The sequence below is a fragment of the Dipodomys merriami genome, unplaced genomic scaffold, assembly GCF_024711535.1.
Source record: "Dipodomys merriami isolate MVZ:Mamm:240054 unplaced genomic scaffold, mDipMer1.0.p SCAF_11, whole genome shotgun sequence".
Taxonomy (NCBI): domain Eukaryota; kingdom Metazoa; phylum Chordata; class Mammalia; order Rodentia; family Heteromyidae; genus Dipodomys; species Dipodomys merriami.
The window spans coordinates 43,724,353-43,740,372 of record NW_027202382.1 but is presented as its reverse complement, the minus strand read 5'-3'; the positions used below and the strand labels follow the sequence as shown (position 1 = coordinate 43,740,372).

Below are 16,020 nucleotides of genomic sequence, written 5' to 3'. Positions count from 1 at the left end.
TTTGAGCCACAGTAATACTTCCAATTTTCTAGTAGTTAATTGGAGGTAAGTGTCTTACAGACTTTCCAACCTGGAATGGCTTTGAACAGTGATCCTCAGGTCTCAGCCTCCTGAGTAGCTAGAATTAGAGGTATGTCACTGGCCCTAGGCTTTAAACTCAAAGTTTGAGCATGTACCTGAGGTTTTCACTCAAGACTAGTACTCTATCACTAGAGCCATAGCTTCACTATTGGCTTTTTGGTGCTTAGAGTTGCATGGACTTTCCTGGTCAGGATGGCTTCAAATGTCAACCTCAGATCTCTGTCTTCTGAGTAGATAGGATTATAAGTGTTAGCCAGTAGTGCCCAGCTAAGATAGTTTTTTTGTTGTTGTTTTGTTGTTGGTCATGGAGCTTGAACTCTGGGCTTGGGCAGTTTCCCTGCGATCTTCAGCTCAAGGCTCAAGGCGGGCACTCTATCTCTTGAGCCACAGCACCACTTCCGGTTTTTTAGGGCAAAACTGGAGATAAGAGTCTCACTGATCTTTCTGCCCAGGCTGGCCCTGAACCGTGATCCTCAGATCTCAACCTCCTCAGTAGCTAGGATTACAGGCGTGAGTCACTGGTGCCCGGCCCAGCCAAGATAGTTTTAATGCCCTAGAAGGACTTTGAAGAACTACAAGAACCCTAGTACCTAAAAGGCAGTATATTGGTGAAATATATTGGTTGGCAGGATGGTTGAGGTTAAGACTCCATAACAAATTATTGGAGTAGGTTTATTCAGCATAATCCTATCATGCTAAATATTTTAGCTATAGACTCAAGTCAGGCAGAACTTCCTGGCTACTGCGGTGTCCAACTGTGTGATCTTGGGCAGGTCATCATATGCAAAAGGAGGATAATGATAGCATCTACTTCATAGACCTTCCTGAAGAGCCAATGAAGACATGTACATAAATGCTAACTATAAGAGCTATCATAGGGCTGGGAATGTGGCTCAGTGGTAGTTATTGCTTAGCACAGATGAAGCTCAGGGTGAGATTCCTCAATACCACATAAACAGAAAAGGCCAGAAGTAACTCAAGTGGTAAAGTGCTAGCCTTGAGCAAAAGAAGCTCAGGGACAGTGGCCAGGCCCTGAGTTCAAGCTCAAGACTGGCTAAAAAGAAAAAGACCTACCACAACTATTTAACAAAATATACCAGGAAGTGGCAACATGTTTGTTTTTTGTTGGTCGTGGGGCTTGAACTCTGGGCCTGGGCGCAGACCCTCAGCTCTTCAGCTCAAGGCAAGCGTTCTATCACTTGTGCTACAGCGCCAATTCAGGTTTTCTGGTGGTTTACTGGAGATAGGAGTCTCATGGCTTTCCTGCCCGGACTGGCTTTGAACTACGATCCTCAGATCCTCAGATCCTCAGCCTCCTGAGTAGTTAGGATTACAGGCGTGAGCCACCAGTGCCCGGCTGCAACATGTTTGAGGGGGAAGGACAGTGAGGGAGGGGCACAGGAGTGAAAGGAGGAAGGGTGAGCAAATACAGGTAGGTGTGGGAATGGGGGAAAATGGGGGAGAATGATGGAAGGGGTGACACTGATCAAGATACAATGCACTCATAACCTGACTTAGGGAATTGTAATCAATTCCTTATTATACCTAGGTAATGGTGGTTCATGCTTATGCTCCTAGCTACTCAGGAGGCTTGAGATCTGAAGATCATAGTTCATAGGCAGGAAAAGTCCCTAAGACTCTGATCTCTAATTAATCACTAAAAAGCCATCAGTGGAGCTTTGGGTTCAAGTGATAGAGCACTAGCTTTGAGCGAAAAAGCTCATGGACATTGCTCAGGCCCAGAATTCAAGCTCTAGAAATGGCACAAACAAAAAAAAATAATAAACTATCAGAACGTGTCCAAAAAATCCTTTCTCACATGATTCCCTCTACCATACTTACTGTGCCCCAAAACAGTTCTGGAAGAGAAGGGTCTGCCAGGACTTCACAAGCTGTATCAATGACATCCTGTTAGGAGGAGAGGAGAAACTGAGAGAAAGTGACTGGATAAACTATTTTATGCTTTTACTGTATTGTTAACATTAAAACACCAATAAACACCTTCCTGTAATATATCAGAACAACTCTGAGTTTAGAGTAACATTTGGGTGTTGGTGACTCATGCCTATAATCCTAACTAATTAAAAGACTGAAATCTGGGGCTGGGAAGGTGGCTCAGTGGTATAGCACTTGCCTTGCATGTATGAGGCCCTGGGTTCGATTCCTCAGCACTACATAAGAAAAAAGAAAAAATCTGGAAGTGGTGCTGTGACTCAAGTGGTAGAGCGCTAGCCTTGAGCTGAAGAGCTGAGGGACAGTGCCCAAGCCCAGAGTTCAGGCCCCACGACCGGACCCCCCCCCCAAAAAAAAAAAAAAGAGACTGAAATCTGAGGACTGTGATTCAAAGCCAGCCCGGGCAACAAAGTCTATGAGACCCTATCTCCGATTAATGACCAGAAAACCGGAAGTGGCACTGTGGCTCAAAGTGGTAGAACTCTAGCCTTCAACAGAAGAACTCAGGGAGAGCCCAGGCCCAGAGTTCAAGCCCCATGATCAACTAAATAAGTAAGTAAAAGAATAACATTATAGCTGGGCATGTTGCCTCTAATCCCTACACTATTTGGCAGACCAAGTTAGGAGGATCTGGAGTTTGAGACTGGAACAAGTTTTTCCATGAGTTCAAAGCAAGCAAGGACTACATACATAGTGAGACCCTACCTTTCCCATCCCTCCAAAAAGACTATACCTGGCCAAGGGTACACATTATGAGATTAGACAAACTGAACCTAAATTGTTAAATGCTTATGTGTAAAATGAGATGAGAAAAGCGGGTAATACTGCTTTGGTTTACTAAAGATTAAATAATGGCCGGGCGCTGGTGGCTCACGCCTGTAATCCTAGCTACTCAGGAGGCTGAGATCTGAGGATCGTGGTTCAAAGCCAGCCCGGGCAGGAGAGACCGTGAGACTCCTATCTCCAATAAACCACCAGAAAACCGGAAGTGGCGCTGTAGCTCAAGTGGTAGAGCGCTTGCCTTGAGCTGAAGAGCTGAGGGACAGCGCCCAGGCCCAGAGTTCAAGCCCCACGACCGACAAAAAAAAAAAAAAGATTAAATAAGATGTGTGGGGAATTAAAGTATAAACTGGAAAATGCTATATAAATGTAAGATATTACCAGGCTCAGCGAGACTAGACTACTAAAAGGGCAAGGACAATGGCTAGCACAGAGCTCAGCCCACACTGGGCATTTCTTAAGAAAAGTTTCTTTAAAAATTCAATTCTAGGGCTGGGAAGGTGGCTCAGTGGTAGAGTGCTTGCCTTGCATGCCTGAAGCCCTGGATTCGATTCCTCAGCACCATATAAGCAAAAAGAAAAAAGCCGGAAGTGGCGCTGTGGTTCAAGTGGTAGAGTGCTGCTAGCCTTGAGCTGAAGAGCTGAGGGACAGCGCCCAGGCCCCCAGAGTTCAGGCCCATGACTGACAAAAATAAATAAATTAATTAATTAATTAATAATTCAAGTTCTAGGACAACCCCGACATGTTTATACAAATCCTCTAGGTGTAAGGCAGGTGCTAATGAATTCAAAAATTGCCCAAAGTATTCAAAGCTTGTTCAATGCTGTACTGCTTTCAATTAACTGCAATCCTCTTAATCCTTTAATCCAAGCATTCAAGAGGTTGAGACAGGCAGATCATGAGTTCAAAACTAGCCTAAGCTACATAGTGAGTTCCAGGCCAGCCTAGGCTAAGCAATAACAATTTTTCTCAAAAGAAAAAAAAAAAAAAGAGGGCTGGGAAGGTGGCTCAATGGTAGAGCGCTTGCCTCGCATGCCTGAGGCCCTGGGTTTGATTCCTCAGCACCATTTATGCAGAAAAAGCCAGAAGTGGCACGATTGCCCAAGTGGTAGAGTGCTCCTCTTGAGCTGAAGAGCTGAAGGACAGCGCCCAGGCCCAGAGTTCAAGACCCATGACTGACCCCCCCCCCAAAAAAAAAAAACCAAGATAGAAAAAAAAAATGTTGTTTGTACTGAACATGTACAATGTTTTCCCATCATTCTCCAATCAAGATCCAAACTAACTATTCACTATTCACATAGCATTTACATTGTATTAGTTACTGTGAGAGATGATCTGAAGTAAACTTTCCAGGGTGCATGCAGCTCCTGCCTATAATCCCAGATACCTCTATGAGGCACAGATTGGAGGATCAACTAATGGTCAAGTGAGGTTAGGCAGAGTAGCACACCCTTGTCACCCTGGCAATGCAGGGAGGCAAATATAGGAAGGTATCCCAGGCCTCTCCCCAAGCATAACAACCTTATCTGAAAAAATAACTAGCACAAAAAGGGCTGGTAGAGTGGCTTGAATATTGAGAGGCCCTAAGTTCAACTCCAATACCTCCCCCCAACCTGCAAAAAGAAAAAAAAAAGACTGGTATTCTAGAAGCTTCCTGGAACCAACCCACCATGGATACCAGAAAAGAACCATACACAGGACGGGAATGTGGCTGAGTGGTAGAGTACTTGCCTAGCATGCATGAAGTCCTGGGTTCGAATCCTCAGTGACACATACACAGAAACAGCCAGAAGTGGTGCTGTGGCTCAAGTGGTAGAGTGCTAGCCTTGAGCAAAAGAAGCTCAGGGACAGTGCCCAGACCTTGAGTTCCAAGCCCCAGGACTGACAACAAAAAATAAAAATAAAAATAAAAAAACCATAAGAACTATGTACACTATGATTCCCTTTCTAGAAAAGAATTATTTTAGGCCGGCGCCAGTGGCTCACGCCTGTCATCCTAGCTACTCAGGAGGCTGAGATCTGAGGATCGCGGTTCAAAGCCAGCCCGGGCAGGAAAGTCCATGAGACTCTTAGCTCCAATAAACCACTAGAAAATTGGAAGTGGCGCTGTGGCTCAAATGGTAGAATGCTTGCCTTGAGCGGAAGAGTGCAGGGACAGTGCCCAAGCCCAGAGTTCAAGCCCCACGATCGACCAAAAAAAAAAAAAAAGAATTATTCTGTGTGTGTGGAAAATGAAAGGGAATACTGGGACCCCAATGTTAACTGAATTAACCAGTGTAATTGGATTAGATTTTTTTCTTTTTAACAGCATTTTCTGTTTTTTCAACAATAATATATCATTCACATAATAAATGAAAACAAACAGCAATAAGTAAGTTATCATGTGACTAAAGGGGACATTGTGGGTACTGGACTGCAAGGCTGGCAGCTATTACATCCTCTGCCATGCCAGATACTGACCTGCTGATTGCCCAGTGTGTACAGCTCCAGGGAGGTCAGAACGAAAGAGAGGAGTCCATAGACACACATGCACGCGGTGCTCGTGGTACACTGCAATGGCAGGGAGGCAGTCACTACTGGGTAACACAACTCTTAACCCAGTCAGCACAATCATGTCAAGCTGGCATATTCCTTGCAAACAAATAGGAAACAAATCTAACACTTCTGTACTTTTACTAATGTAGTTATCAGATGAGGAAGACAAAGGGGAGAAAGAGAAAGTAGAAACCACAACATTCCAACATAGTCAAGAATAAAAGCAAGGCAAGCCAGGCACACTAATACACGTCTCTAACTCTAGTTACTCAGGAAGGATGAGATCTGAGGGTTGAACTTGGAGTAGGCCCAAACAGGAAAGTCCAAGAGACTCTTATCTCCAATTAGTCACCAGAAAAAAGCAGCAAGGAGCTATAGCTCAAGTGGTAGCGCTATCCTTGAGCACAAAGCTCAGGGACAGCAACAGGTCTTGAGTTCAAGCCCTAGGACCAGCACAAAAATAAAAAAACAAAAACAAAGCAAACTATTTTCTAATTTTTCAATTGTGTGGATAAAGAAGGTATTGTTTATATAAATTGATACTAATGAGACAGTCATCAATATGAACCATGACCAGCAAATAAGGTCTGTTGGATAAAATTTGTTCTTTTTAAATATAACAAACTTAGTTTTTAGAGCAGCTGTAGGTCCAAATCATACAGCTATTTTAGTGTCTTTGAAATTCTTTGTACTTGGCCTATTATTCCTTCTTTCCTCTCAGTTTAACCCAGATTTTTTTTTTTTTTTTTTTTTTTGCATTCCTGGGGTTTGAATTCAGGGCCTGGGCACTATCCCTAAGCTTCTTTTGCTTGATCAAGGCTAGCACTCTACCACTGGAACCACAGTACCAGTTGCGGCTTTTTCTATTTATGTGGTACTGAGGAATCGAACCCGGTGCTTCGCACATACCAGGCAAGAACTCTACCACTAAACCACATTCCCATCTCTTAACCCAGATTTTTATTGTGTGCACAACTTTGACTCCTCTAGTGACATGTGGTTGTAATTACATTCTATGGACCCTTTTCAAATTGGCTTCTTTCACTTACTCAATCTTTTCATTATTTAATAGCTTATTCCTATTTTTTAGTCAGTCGTGGGCCTTAAACTCGGCCTGGGCGCTGTCCCTCAGCTCTTAAGCTCAAGGCTAGCGCTCTACTACTTGAGCCACAGCACCACTTCTGATTTTCTGCTGGTATACTGGAGATAAGAGTCTCAGGAACTTTTCTTCCTGGGCTGGCTTTGAACCGTGAACCTCAGATCTCAGCCTTCTGAGTAGCTAGGATTACAGGTGTGAGCTACCACTGCCCAGTTCTTTTTTATTTTTAACACTGAGTAATATTCAGATGTATCAGTTTCCTTATACATACTGAAGGATATTTTATCTGTCTCTAGGTACTAGCAATTATGGATGATTTTTGTTTGGTCGTGGGCGCTGTCCCTCAGCTCTTCAGCTCAAGGCAAGCACTCTACCACTTGAGCTACAGCACCACTTACGGTTTTCTGGTGGTTTATTAGAGATAAGAGTTTCACGGACTTTCCTGCTGAATTTGTTTTTCGTATGGACATAGTTTCTGAAATTTCATTTAATTCATTTTATTTTTGCAGGACCAGGATCAAACCCAGGACTTCATATATGACAGGCAAATGCTTAACCACTGAGGTAAACTTTCAGCCCAAGAAGTTTCGTTTTTGTACATCAAAATGAGTTGACTATATCATGCCACCCAAATTAAATCCCAAAATTCAAGGGAATTGCTAAGTCATCCTGCTACATGTGAAAAAGCTACCTTAAAAGACTTCTCCAAGCCAGGCGCCGGTGGCTCATGCCTATAATCCTAGCTACTCAGGAGGCTGAGATCTGAGGATCCCAGTTCAAAGCCAGCACGGGCAGGAAAAGTCCATGAGACTTATCTCCAATTCATCAATAGAAAACTGGAAGTGGTGTTGTGGCTCAAGTGGTAGAGCCTTGAATTGAAGAGCTCAGGGACAGTGCCCAGGCCAAGAGTTCAAGACCCACGACCAACCAAAAAAAAAAAAAAAAAAAAGACTTCTCCACTCATATGTCCTAGGACAAATGTTTTCTGGCAAATAGCCAGACTCATAATCTGTAAATTCAAATTCTATCCACCATTACTGAATATTATTGCTGATTGGGCAAATTATACTTCACTTAGTCTCAATTTCCTAATGTAGAAAGCAGGCCTATAATCCTAACTATTCAGGAGGCTGAGATTCCAAAATAGCCTGGGAAGGAAAGTCCACGAGACTTTTTTTTGTTTGTTTGTTTGTCATGGGGCTTGAACTCCAGGCCTGCGTGCTGTCCCTCAGTTCAAGGCAAGCACTCTACCATCTGAGCCACAGCACCATTTCCAATGTTTTGCTGGTTTATTGGAGATAAAAGTCTCACAGACTTTCCTTCCAGGGCTGGCTTTGAACCTTGACCTTCAGATCTCAGCCTCCTCAGTAGCTAGGATTACAAGTGTGAGCCACCAGTGCCAGGCTCCAGGAGACTCTTATCTCCAATTAACCACCAGAAAGAGTGTCTCTGTGGCTGAGTGAAAGAGATCAGCAGCCAGGTCCTAAGTTCTGCCCTGCGCTTTGCCCATTTCATTGGAAACCATCAAAAGCTTTAGACTCACGTTATTCCCCCCGCTGGCAAGTGACCGCAGTAGTCGGGTCAGGTACTGAAATACATTTAGCTGGATAGCTGTGCCCCCTATCTTCCGGACCACACTGCTGGTCTCTTCAGGGTTCAGGGTATGGCGGAGAAGAGCCCATGCCAAAAGTACTGGAGCATGATGTGGAATGTCCCCAAAGGTCAACATCAAACGGTCCATGTCCTAACAAGAGAGGGAAACAGGAAGAAGATTAGCCAGGCCCTGGTGGCTCATGCCTGTAACCCTAGCTACTCAAGAGGCTGAGATCTAAAGAAAGTCTGAGACTCTTATCTCTAATTAACCACCAGAAAACCGAAAGTGGTGCTGTGGCTCAAGTGGTAGAGTGCTAGCCTTGAGCTGAAGAGCTGAGGGACAGCACCTAGGTCCAGAGTTCAAGCCCCACAACCGACAAAAAAAAAGTGGGGGGGATTCCTCACCAGGATGTCACTGTGATCAAGAGAACCATCATCCACCCAGAGAGGCTTTACTATCCATGCAGGACCACGTTCCTCCATGCTCCCACACCACCCAGCCACTTCATTCATGTCCCCTCAACTCTCACCTTTACTTACATATTTTTCTTTTATTTTTTGTCAGTTGTGGGGCCTGAACTCTGGGCCTGGGCGCTGTCCCTCAGCTCTTCAGCTCAAGGCTAGCGCTCTACCTCTTGAGCCACAGTGCCACTTCTGGCTATTTCTGCTTATGTGGTGCTGAGGAATCAAACCCAGGGCGTCATGCATGCAAGGCAAGCATTCTACCACTGAGCCACCTTCCCAAGCCTTATTGACATTTCTACCGATTTTATGTAGTCTTAATATAAAACTATAAACACATTTTCCAATAAGGACTTCAGAAACTGTATTAGCCTGACCTTGAGCTTTCCATGGCCTTTCATTTTCTATTCTTCCCATCTCAAAGTTCACCCCTTTTCCCACTTTCATCTCAGCCCAGTAAGCCTTGGACCTGTTTTGTGTTTGTGCCATCTAAGTGACTACATTTGCTTCACAGAATCAGTATTACCTCTGTACAGATGATCAACCAACCTGTTTCTTCTAGATCTAATGACCCATTTAACAATACAGAAATCTAAACTCCAGAACACTAAAAGCTTACACAGCAGGACAGTTCTGTGGTTAAAAACACTACTAACTATAAACCATCTGAAAGAAAGAAAAAAGGGCTTTCCCAAGTTCACCTGACAAATGAGGCCATCCTGAGCAAACTGGTGCAGTTCTCTCCTGTCATCCAAAGCAAACTTATGCAGGGACTCAATATCCATGCCTTCCACCAGGATAAGGGCACTGAAGTAGCTAGGGAAACAAAATGATATAAAGGAATTGTATATGTTCTTCAGAACCTGAGACTAAGGTCAGACATAAGACATGTCACTATCAGAATAACCAATGACTTCTGTGGTATCTTAATACTGAGGTTCTAATTTCATGTGAGAGTGTGTATGTGAGAGAGATCTTGAAGATGAAATCCAGGGCCTTGTACATTGTTAACACTCTCAGCTACCCCTCTATTTTAGACTCTCAAGACACCTGTATTTGACCAGCCACTTGATGCCCAATCAGGGCACTATACATCTAGCACTAAAGGTTTCTACCACTTATACCTGACCCAGGTAAACTGTGTCAATTTCTCATCTGTGTTTCTTTCATCAAAAAGGTGTCAATATATGGATATATCAACGGCCATCAGAAGAGGGAAAAAATAAGAAGTTTTAAGCCCACAGACAATGACTTCAAAAACAGAGAACAAATGTGTTTTCTTAGCATTTATTTAATGTATGGCCTGAAATAGTTGTTCAACAACTTTTGTTGAGTGAATGGATGAACACTTTAGATACAGTCAGAAAGTAAGAGTATACTATTTACTTGAGACCATGTCTCCCTAAGCCTTAGGCTACTGCCCATATGAAGTGGAAGGTATCAGAACACTCATTTCTTTCTCCTCTCATTAAATGAAAAGCTTTCCCTCTCACCTATTTACCGAAGAAATGGAGTATCAAAGCTCTAAGTTCTGTGACCCTTGATTCATTCAGACTTACCCAATCCGGTCGACAAAAGGATCCATGGTCTCATCCACCAGGTGCCTATTGGTCTGTCTACTACCAAATCCTTGTTCTTTAAACATCTTGGTTAATACCAGCAGATCACTAGGTGCCATTTCAAAGTATGCATAGTAAAGGAAGATAATTTCTAGCAGCATGGACTGCTCCCGAAGGCACTGAGCAAACCATCGAGACACCTGGCGCTCAGTCTACACAACCAATGTAGGAAAAAAGAGGGAAAAGGAATGAAAAACATATTTTAAAATATTGACATTTTAAATTTTATTTTATTTACTTTTTATTTATTTTTGTGTGAACTCTGGGCTTGGGCGCTGTCCCTCAGCTCTTCAGCTCAAGGCTCTACCACTTGAGCCACAGTGCCACTTCCGGTTTTCTAGTGGTTAATGGGAGGTAAGAATCTCATGAACTTTCCTGCCTGGGCTGGCTTTGAACTGTGACCCTCAGATCTCAGCCTCCTGAGAGGAAGATTACAGGCGTGAGCCACTGGCACCCTGCTTTTATTTTTGTTGGACATGGGGCCTTGAACTTGCAGCCTGGGCAATGTTGCTGACCACTTGTGCTCAGGGCTAGCACTTTACCACTTGTAATTCCACAATGTAATTCCAGTTTTCTAGTGGTTAATTGGAGATGAGTCTCACAGAGGGCTGGGAATGTGGCTTAATGGCAGAGTGTTTGTCTAGCATGCAAAAAGCCCTGTGTTCAATTCCTCAGTACCACATAAACAGAAAAGCCAGAAGTGGCACTGTGGCTCAAGTGGTAGAGTGCTAGCCTTGAGCAAAATAATCTGAGGGACAGTGCCTAAGCCTTGATTTGAGGAGGAAGGAGAAGGAGGAAGAGGAGGAGGAGGAGGAGGAGGGGGAGGAGAAAGAAGAGGAGGAGGAGAACAACAACGATGATGAGCAACGATGACGATGACGAGCGAGGAGGAGGAGGAGGATGATGAGCGAGGAGGAGGAAAAGGAGGAAGAAGAAGAGGAGGAGGAGGAGGAAGAAGAAAGAAGGAAGGAAAGAAAGAAAAAAAAAAGAAGGGATTTCACAAGAAGAAAGAAGGGATTTCACATAGCTGGTACCAGTCAGTGGCTCATGCCTGTAATCCTAGCTGCTAAGGAGGCTGAGATCTGAGAACCACAGTTGGAAGCCAGCCCTGGGAAGAAAGTCCAAGTGACTCTTATCTCCAATAAACTATTCACAACAAGTCAGAAGTGGCCCTGTGGCTCAAGTCGTAAAAGCACTAGCCTTGAGCGAAAGAAGCTTAGGGACAGTGACAAGGCCCAGAATTCAAGCCCCAGGATTGGCAAAAACAAAATGTTTTTTGTTTTTCCTGCTAGGATTGGCTTTGAACCGTCATCCTCAGATCTCAACCTTCTGATAGCTAGGATTACAGGCATGGCCACTGGTGCCTGGCTTTTTTTCTTTTTGTTCCGTCGTAGGGCTTAAACTCTGGACCTAGGTGCTATCCCTCAGCTCCTCAACCCAAGGCTCTACCACTTGAACCACATTGCCACTTCCGGTTTTATGGTGGCTAATTGGAGATAAGAGTCTCATGGACTTTCTTCCCCGGGCTGGCTTTGAACCACGATCCTCAGATCTCAGCCTCCTGAGTAGCTGGGATTACAGGTGTGAGCCACCAGTGTCTGGCTTTTTTTTTCTTTCTTTTTTTGTGCCAGTCCTGGGGCTTGAACTCAGGGCTTGAGCACTGTTTTTTTTTTTTTTTTTTTGTCGGTCGTGGGGCTTGAACTCTGGGCCTGGGCGCTGTCCCTCAGCTCTTCAGCTCAAGGCGAGCGCTCTACCACTTGAGCCACAGCGCCACGTCCGGTTTTCTGGTGGTTTATTGGAGATAGGAGTCTCACGGTCTCTCCTGCCCGGGCTGGCTTTGAACCGCGATCCTCAGATCTCAGCCTCCTGAGTAGCTAGGATTACAGGCGTGAGCCACCAGCGCCCGGCTTTGAGCACTGTTTTTGAGGTGGTGTTTTTTGAAACTCAAGGATAGCACTCTATTACTTGAGCCATTTGGGGCTTTTTTGGAGTAGTTTAAGTCTCACAGATTTCCTGCCCATGATCTGTTTGAATCACGATCAGCGTCTGGAGTAACTAGGATTACAGGTATGAGCCACCAGTACCCAGCACCAATCTCTTCTTAATACGATCATGTATAGCTGACAGAACAATTTGACCCAAAATAGCAGCTCGATCTGAATAACCTTAGCCTGATGATATGCATAAAACACTATACTCAACTTACTGCCAAATTCACATTCTTCTGAAATATACCAAAAATAATCAATATGGGACAGTAATTTTTTTTTTTTAATCGGTTGTGGGGCTTGAACTCTGGGCCTGGGTGCTGTCCCTCAGCTCTTCAGCTCAAGGCAAGCCCTCTACCACTTGAGCCACAGCGCCACTTCCAGTTTTCTAGTGGTTTATTGGAGATAGGAGTCTCATGGACTTTCCTGCCAGGGCTGGCTTTGAACCACGATCCTCAGATCTCAGCCTTCTGAGTAGCTAGGATTACAGGTGTGAGCCACCGGCACCTGGCAGTAATTTTTTTTTTTTTTGAAACAGTGTGTCACAATGTTGTCAGGCTAGCCTCAAACTCCTAGGCTCAAGCCATCAACTGGTCTCTATCTCCTAAATGAGTAGATTGACAGGTTCATCTCAACTTATCTGATGGTAAAATACTACAGGAGAACTTGAAGCTGGTGGCTTATACTTATAATACCAGCTACTCAGGAGGCTGAGAGCTACAAAGGATTATGGTTTGGTGCAAGAGCACCAGCCTTGAGCTGAAAAAGCCAAGGGAAAGAGGCCCTGAGTTCAAGTCCCAGTACTGACACCAAAACAGAAGGCATTCACATTAAATTATCTAAGAAAAACATCCAATGTTGGGAAATTAATGCATAGTTTAGTGCTTTTTCACTGAAATCACTGATCCAGGGCCAGAAGGTGCCTGAAGTAGCAGAGTACCTAGAGAACAAGTAGAAGACCCCAAACTTCAAGCCCCAGTACCACCATTAAAAAAGAGAATCCTGAACCATTTAGATTTCCTTTTGTACAAGTATGAGACAGAAAGTTAGCATATTTTTTGTCCAAGTGACCATATAGCAATTCTAGCACCATTTGTTGAATAATCTAATGCATCCGCATAGATGTGAAATGCTATTTCATTTATCACACACTGACTAACATCCTACCAGCTTCACTTTCTATTGTGTTCTACTCAACATTTCTTTTTTTTTTTTTTGGTTGTTCATGGGGCCTGAACTCTGGGCCTGGGCACTGTCCCTCAGCTCTTCAGCTCAAGGCTAGAGCTCTACCACTTGCCCCACAGTGCCACTTCTGGCTTTTTCTGCTTATGGGATGCTGAGAAATCAAACCCAGGGCATCCTGCATGCAAGGCCAGCACTCTACCACTGAGCCACCTTCCCAGCCCTCTAGCCACCTTCCCAGCCCTCTATTCACCATTTCTTTACTTATGTGTCAACTTCAAGGTTTCAATCATTCAGTTTTATCTACTGGGGCCTAGCTCATACCAATACTTGCCTACATGCACAAGGCTCTAAGTTCAATCTCAGCACTGCGAAACATTTTAATTGTCACTTCATTATATGGTAATAGACTAATTTTCCTTCATTATCTTCCTTTTTCAAAATTTTGTTACCTTAGGCAGGTGTTGGTGGATCATGCCTGTATTCTTTGATTCTCAGATCAGAGCCCTGAGTAGCTAGAATTATAGGCTTGAGCCACCAGCCCCTGGAAAACCTCTTATCTCCAATTAACCAGCAAAAATGGTGGACTGGAGTATGGCTCAAGAAGCAAGAGTTCCATCTGTGAGTAAAAACGTAAATTGAGAGCACAAGGCCTTGAGTTCAAGCCTAGTTACCAACACACACACACACACACACACACACACACACACACACACACACACACACACACGTAACCTCTTATCTCCAATTAACCAGCAAAAATGGTGGACTGGAGTATAGCTCAAGAAGCAAGAGTTCCATCTGTAGCTGGGCGCTGGTGGCTCACGCCTGTAATCCTAGCTACTCAGGAGGCTGAGATCTGAGGATCGTGGTTCAAAGTCAGCCCAGGCAGGAAAAACCGTGAGATTCCTATCTCCAATAAAACACTAGAAAACCAGAAGTGGAGCTGTAGCTCAAGTGGTAGAGCGCTTGCCTTGAGCTGAAGAGCTGAGGGACAGCGCCCAGGCCCAGAGTTCAAGCCCCACGACTGACAAAAAAAAAAAAAAAAAAGAGTTCCATCTGTGAGTAAAAACGTAAATTGAGAACACAAGGCCTTGAGTTCAAGCCTAGTTACCAACACACACACACACACACACACACACACACACACACACACACACACACACACACACACACACACACACACACACACACACACACACACACACACACACACACACACACACACACAAAGTAACACAGGCTAAAGACATGGCTCAGTGGTAAAGTACCTGCCTAACAAGCACAAAGTCCTAAGTTTAAACCTCAGTACCTCAAAAAGCAAAAACAAAATGACAACATCAACAAAAAAAAACATTAGGGGCTGGGAAGGTGGCTCAGTGGTAGAGCACTTGCCTTGTATGCTTGAGGCCCTGGGTTAGATTCCTCAGCACCACATAAGCAAAAAGAAAAAAGCTGGAAGTGGTACTGTGGCTCAAGTGGTAAGCGCTAGCCTTGAGCTGAAGAGCTGAGGGACAGCGCCCAGGCCCAGAGTTCAGGCCCCACGACCGGACCCAAAAAATAAAATAAAAAAAAAAACATTAATCATTCAATGTTTTGAGTTGATATATTTATGCCTTCCCCTGCCTTCCAGAACTAGGGACTGAACCCAAGGCCTCACCCAAAGCTGCTAGGCAAACTCTACCACCTTAACCCAGGCACCCCACCCATAGTTACACCACAGGGAGAGCAACAGTCCATAACTGTGCATGGTTAACAAGTGGTAAGTTCTTCAACGAAGGCGCCACAAACAAAGGCAGAGACAGGGCACAAAGGCCACGTACCATGAGGTTGCCATGTGTCTCCCAGGTTGGTGCTTCAGTTTTATACAGCTCCTCAAACTGTTGTCTATATTTTGAAACGAGTTCTTTCTCTAGTTTATCCACACAGTCTGCATATTCAACCTTGAAAAATGTAGTAGAGAAAAACAGAGTAAACATGGAGTAACTCATAGAATGAAAAGTAAACACGCAAATGAACATAAAATTAAATTATTACAAAGGTTTGAATGACTTGGGCTAGAGAAAACTAAACAAGCTTACCCTATAAGGGTGTCTTTCATCTTGGAAATAAGTCAGAAGGTGTAGGACACAACGAAGAATACAAGTTCTTTCTTCGTAGTAATAATCTGCAATCTGGGAAGAACCCAAATGTTCAAATCACTCACGTTTGCACGAATACTTACTATTATATTTACTGATAACACACACTTAAAGATCTGAGTGGGAAAGTTTGATTTAAACACTACAGAAGGCTAAAATCTGAGGACTGCAGTTCGAAGCCAGCCCAAGCAGGAAGTACATGAGACTCTTATTTCAACCACTAAAAAATCTGAAAACTGTGGCTCAAGTGGTAGAGTGCTAGCCTTAAGCACAAATGCTCAAGGACAGCTCCTAAGCCCAAAGTTCAAGGGTTAAAAAAAAAACAAAAACACTAAAGCAGACAGGGCTGGGACTATTGGCATAGCTCAAACGAAAGAGCAAATTTCCCTAGCACAGAGTTCAAATCCCAGTACTCTACCCCCGCACACATCAAAATGACTTAATAAACCAGAAAATGCAGTAAGCCATACTAAATATGTATTTCTAAACATTTTCTAACATGAATTCCCAGGCATTCAAATAACACACACTGACTCACCATATACTTGAAAACATATGTTCAAAATACTTAAGAGGGCAACACTGGC

The 16,020-nt window shown here is 43.9% G+C and overlaps 1 protein-coding gene across 2 annotated transcripts in view; it reads right to left on the bottom strand.

Annotated features, from left to right (window-relative positions):
- Nup188 (nucleoporin 188) overlaps window positions 1-16,020 on the bottom strand; it is a 58,491-nt gene that overhangs the window by 25,172 nt on the left and 17,299 nt on the right. For both annotated transcript variants that reach the window (XM_070014799.1, XM_070014800.1), the window contains exons 7-13: window positions 15,374-15,466; window positions 15,116-15,235; window positions 10,063-10,274; window positions 9,205-9,319; window positions 7,992-8,192; window positions 5,275-5,364; window positions 1,924-1,989 (exon numbers count right to left, since the gene is read on the bottom strand). In XM_070014799.1, the coding sequence (XP_069870900.1) occupies window positions 1,924-1,989; window positions 5,275-5,364; window positions 7,992-8,192; window positions 9,205-9,319; window positions 10,063-10,274; window positions 15,116-15,235; window positions 15,374-15,466 (897 nt within the window). The remainder of the gene's footprint in view (window positions 1-1,923; window positions 1,990-5,274; window positions 5,365-7,991; window positions 8,193-9,204; window positions 9,320-10,062; window positions 10,275-15,115; window positions 15,236-15,373; window positions 15,467-16,020) is intronic.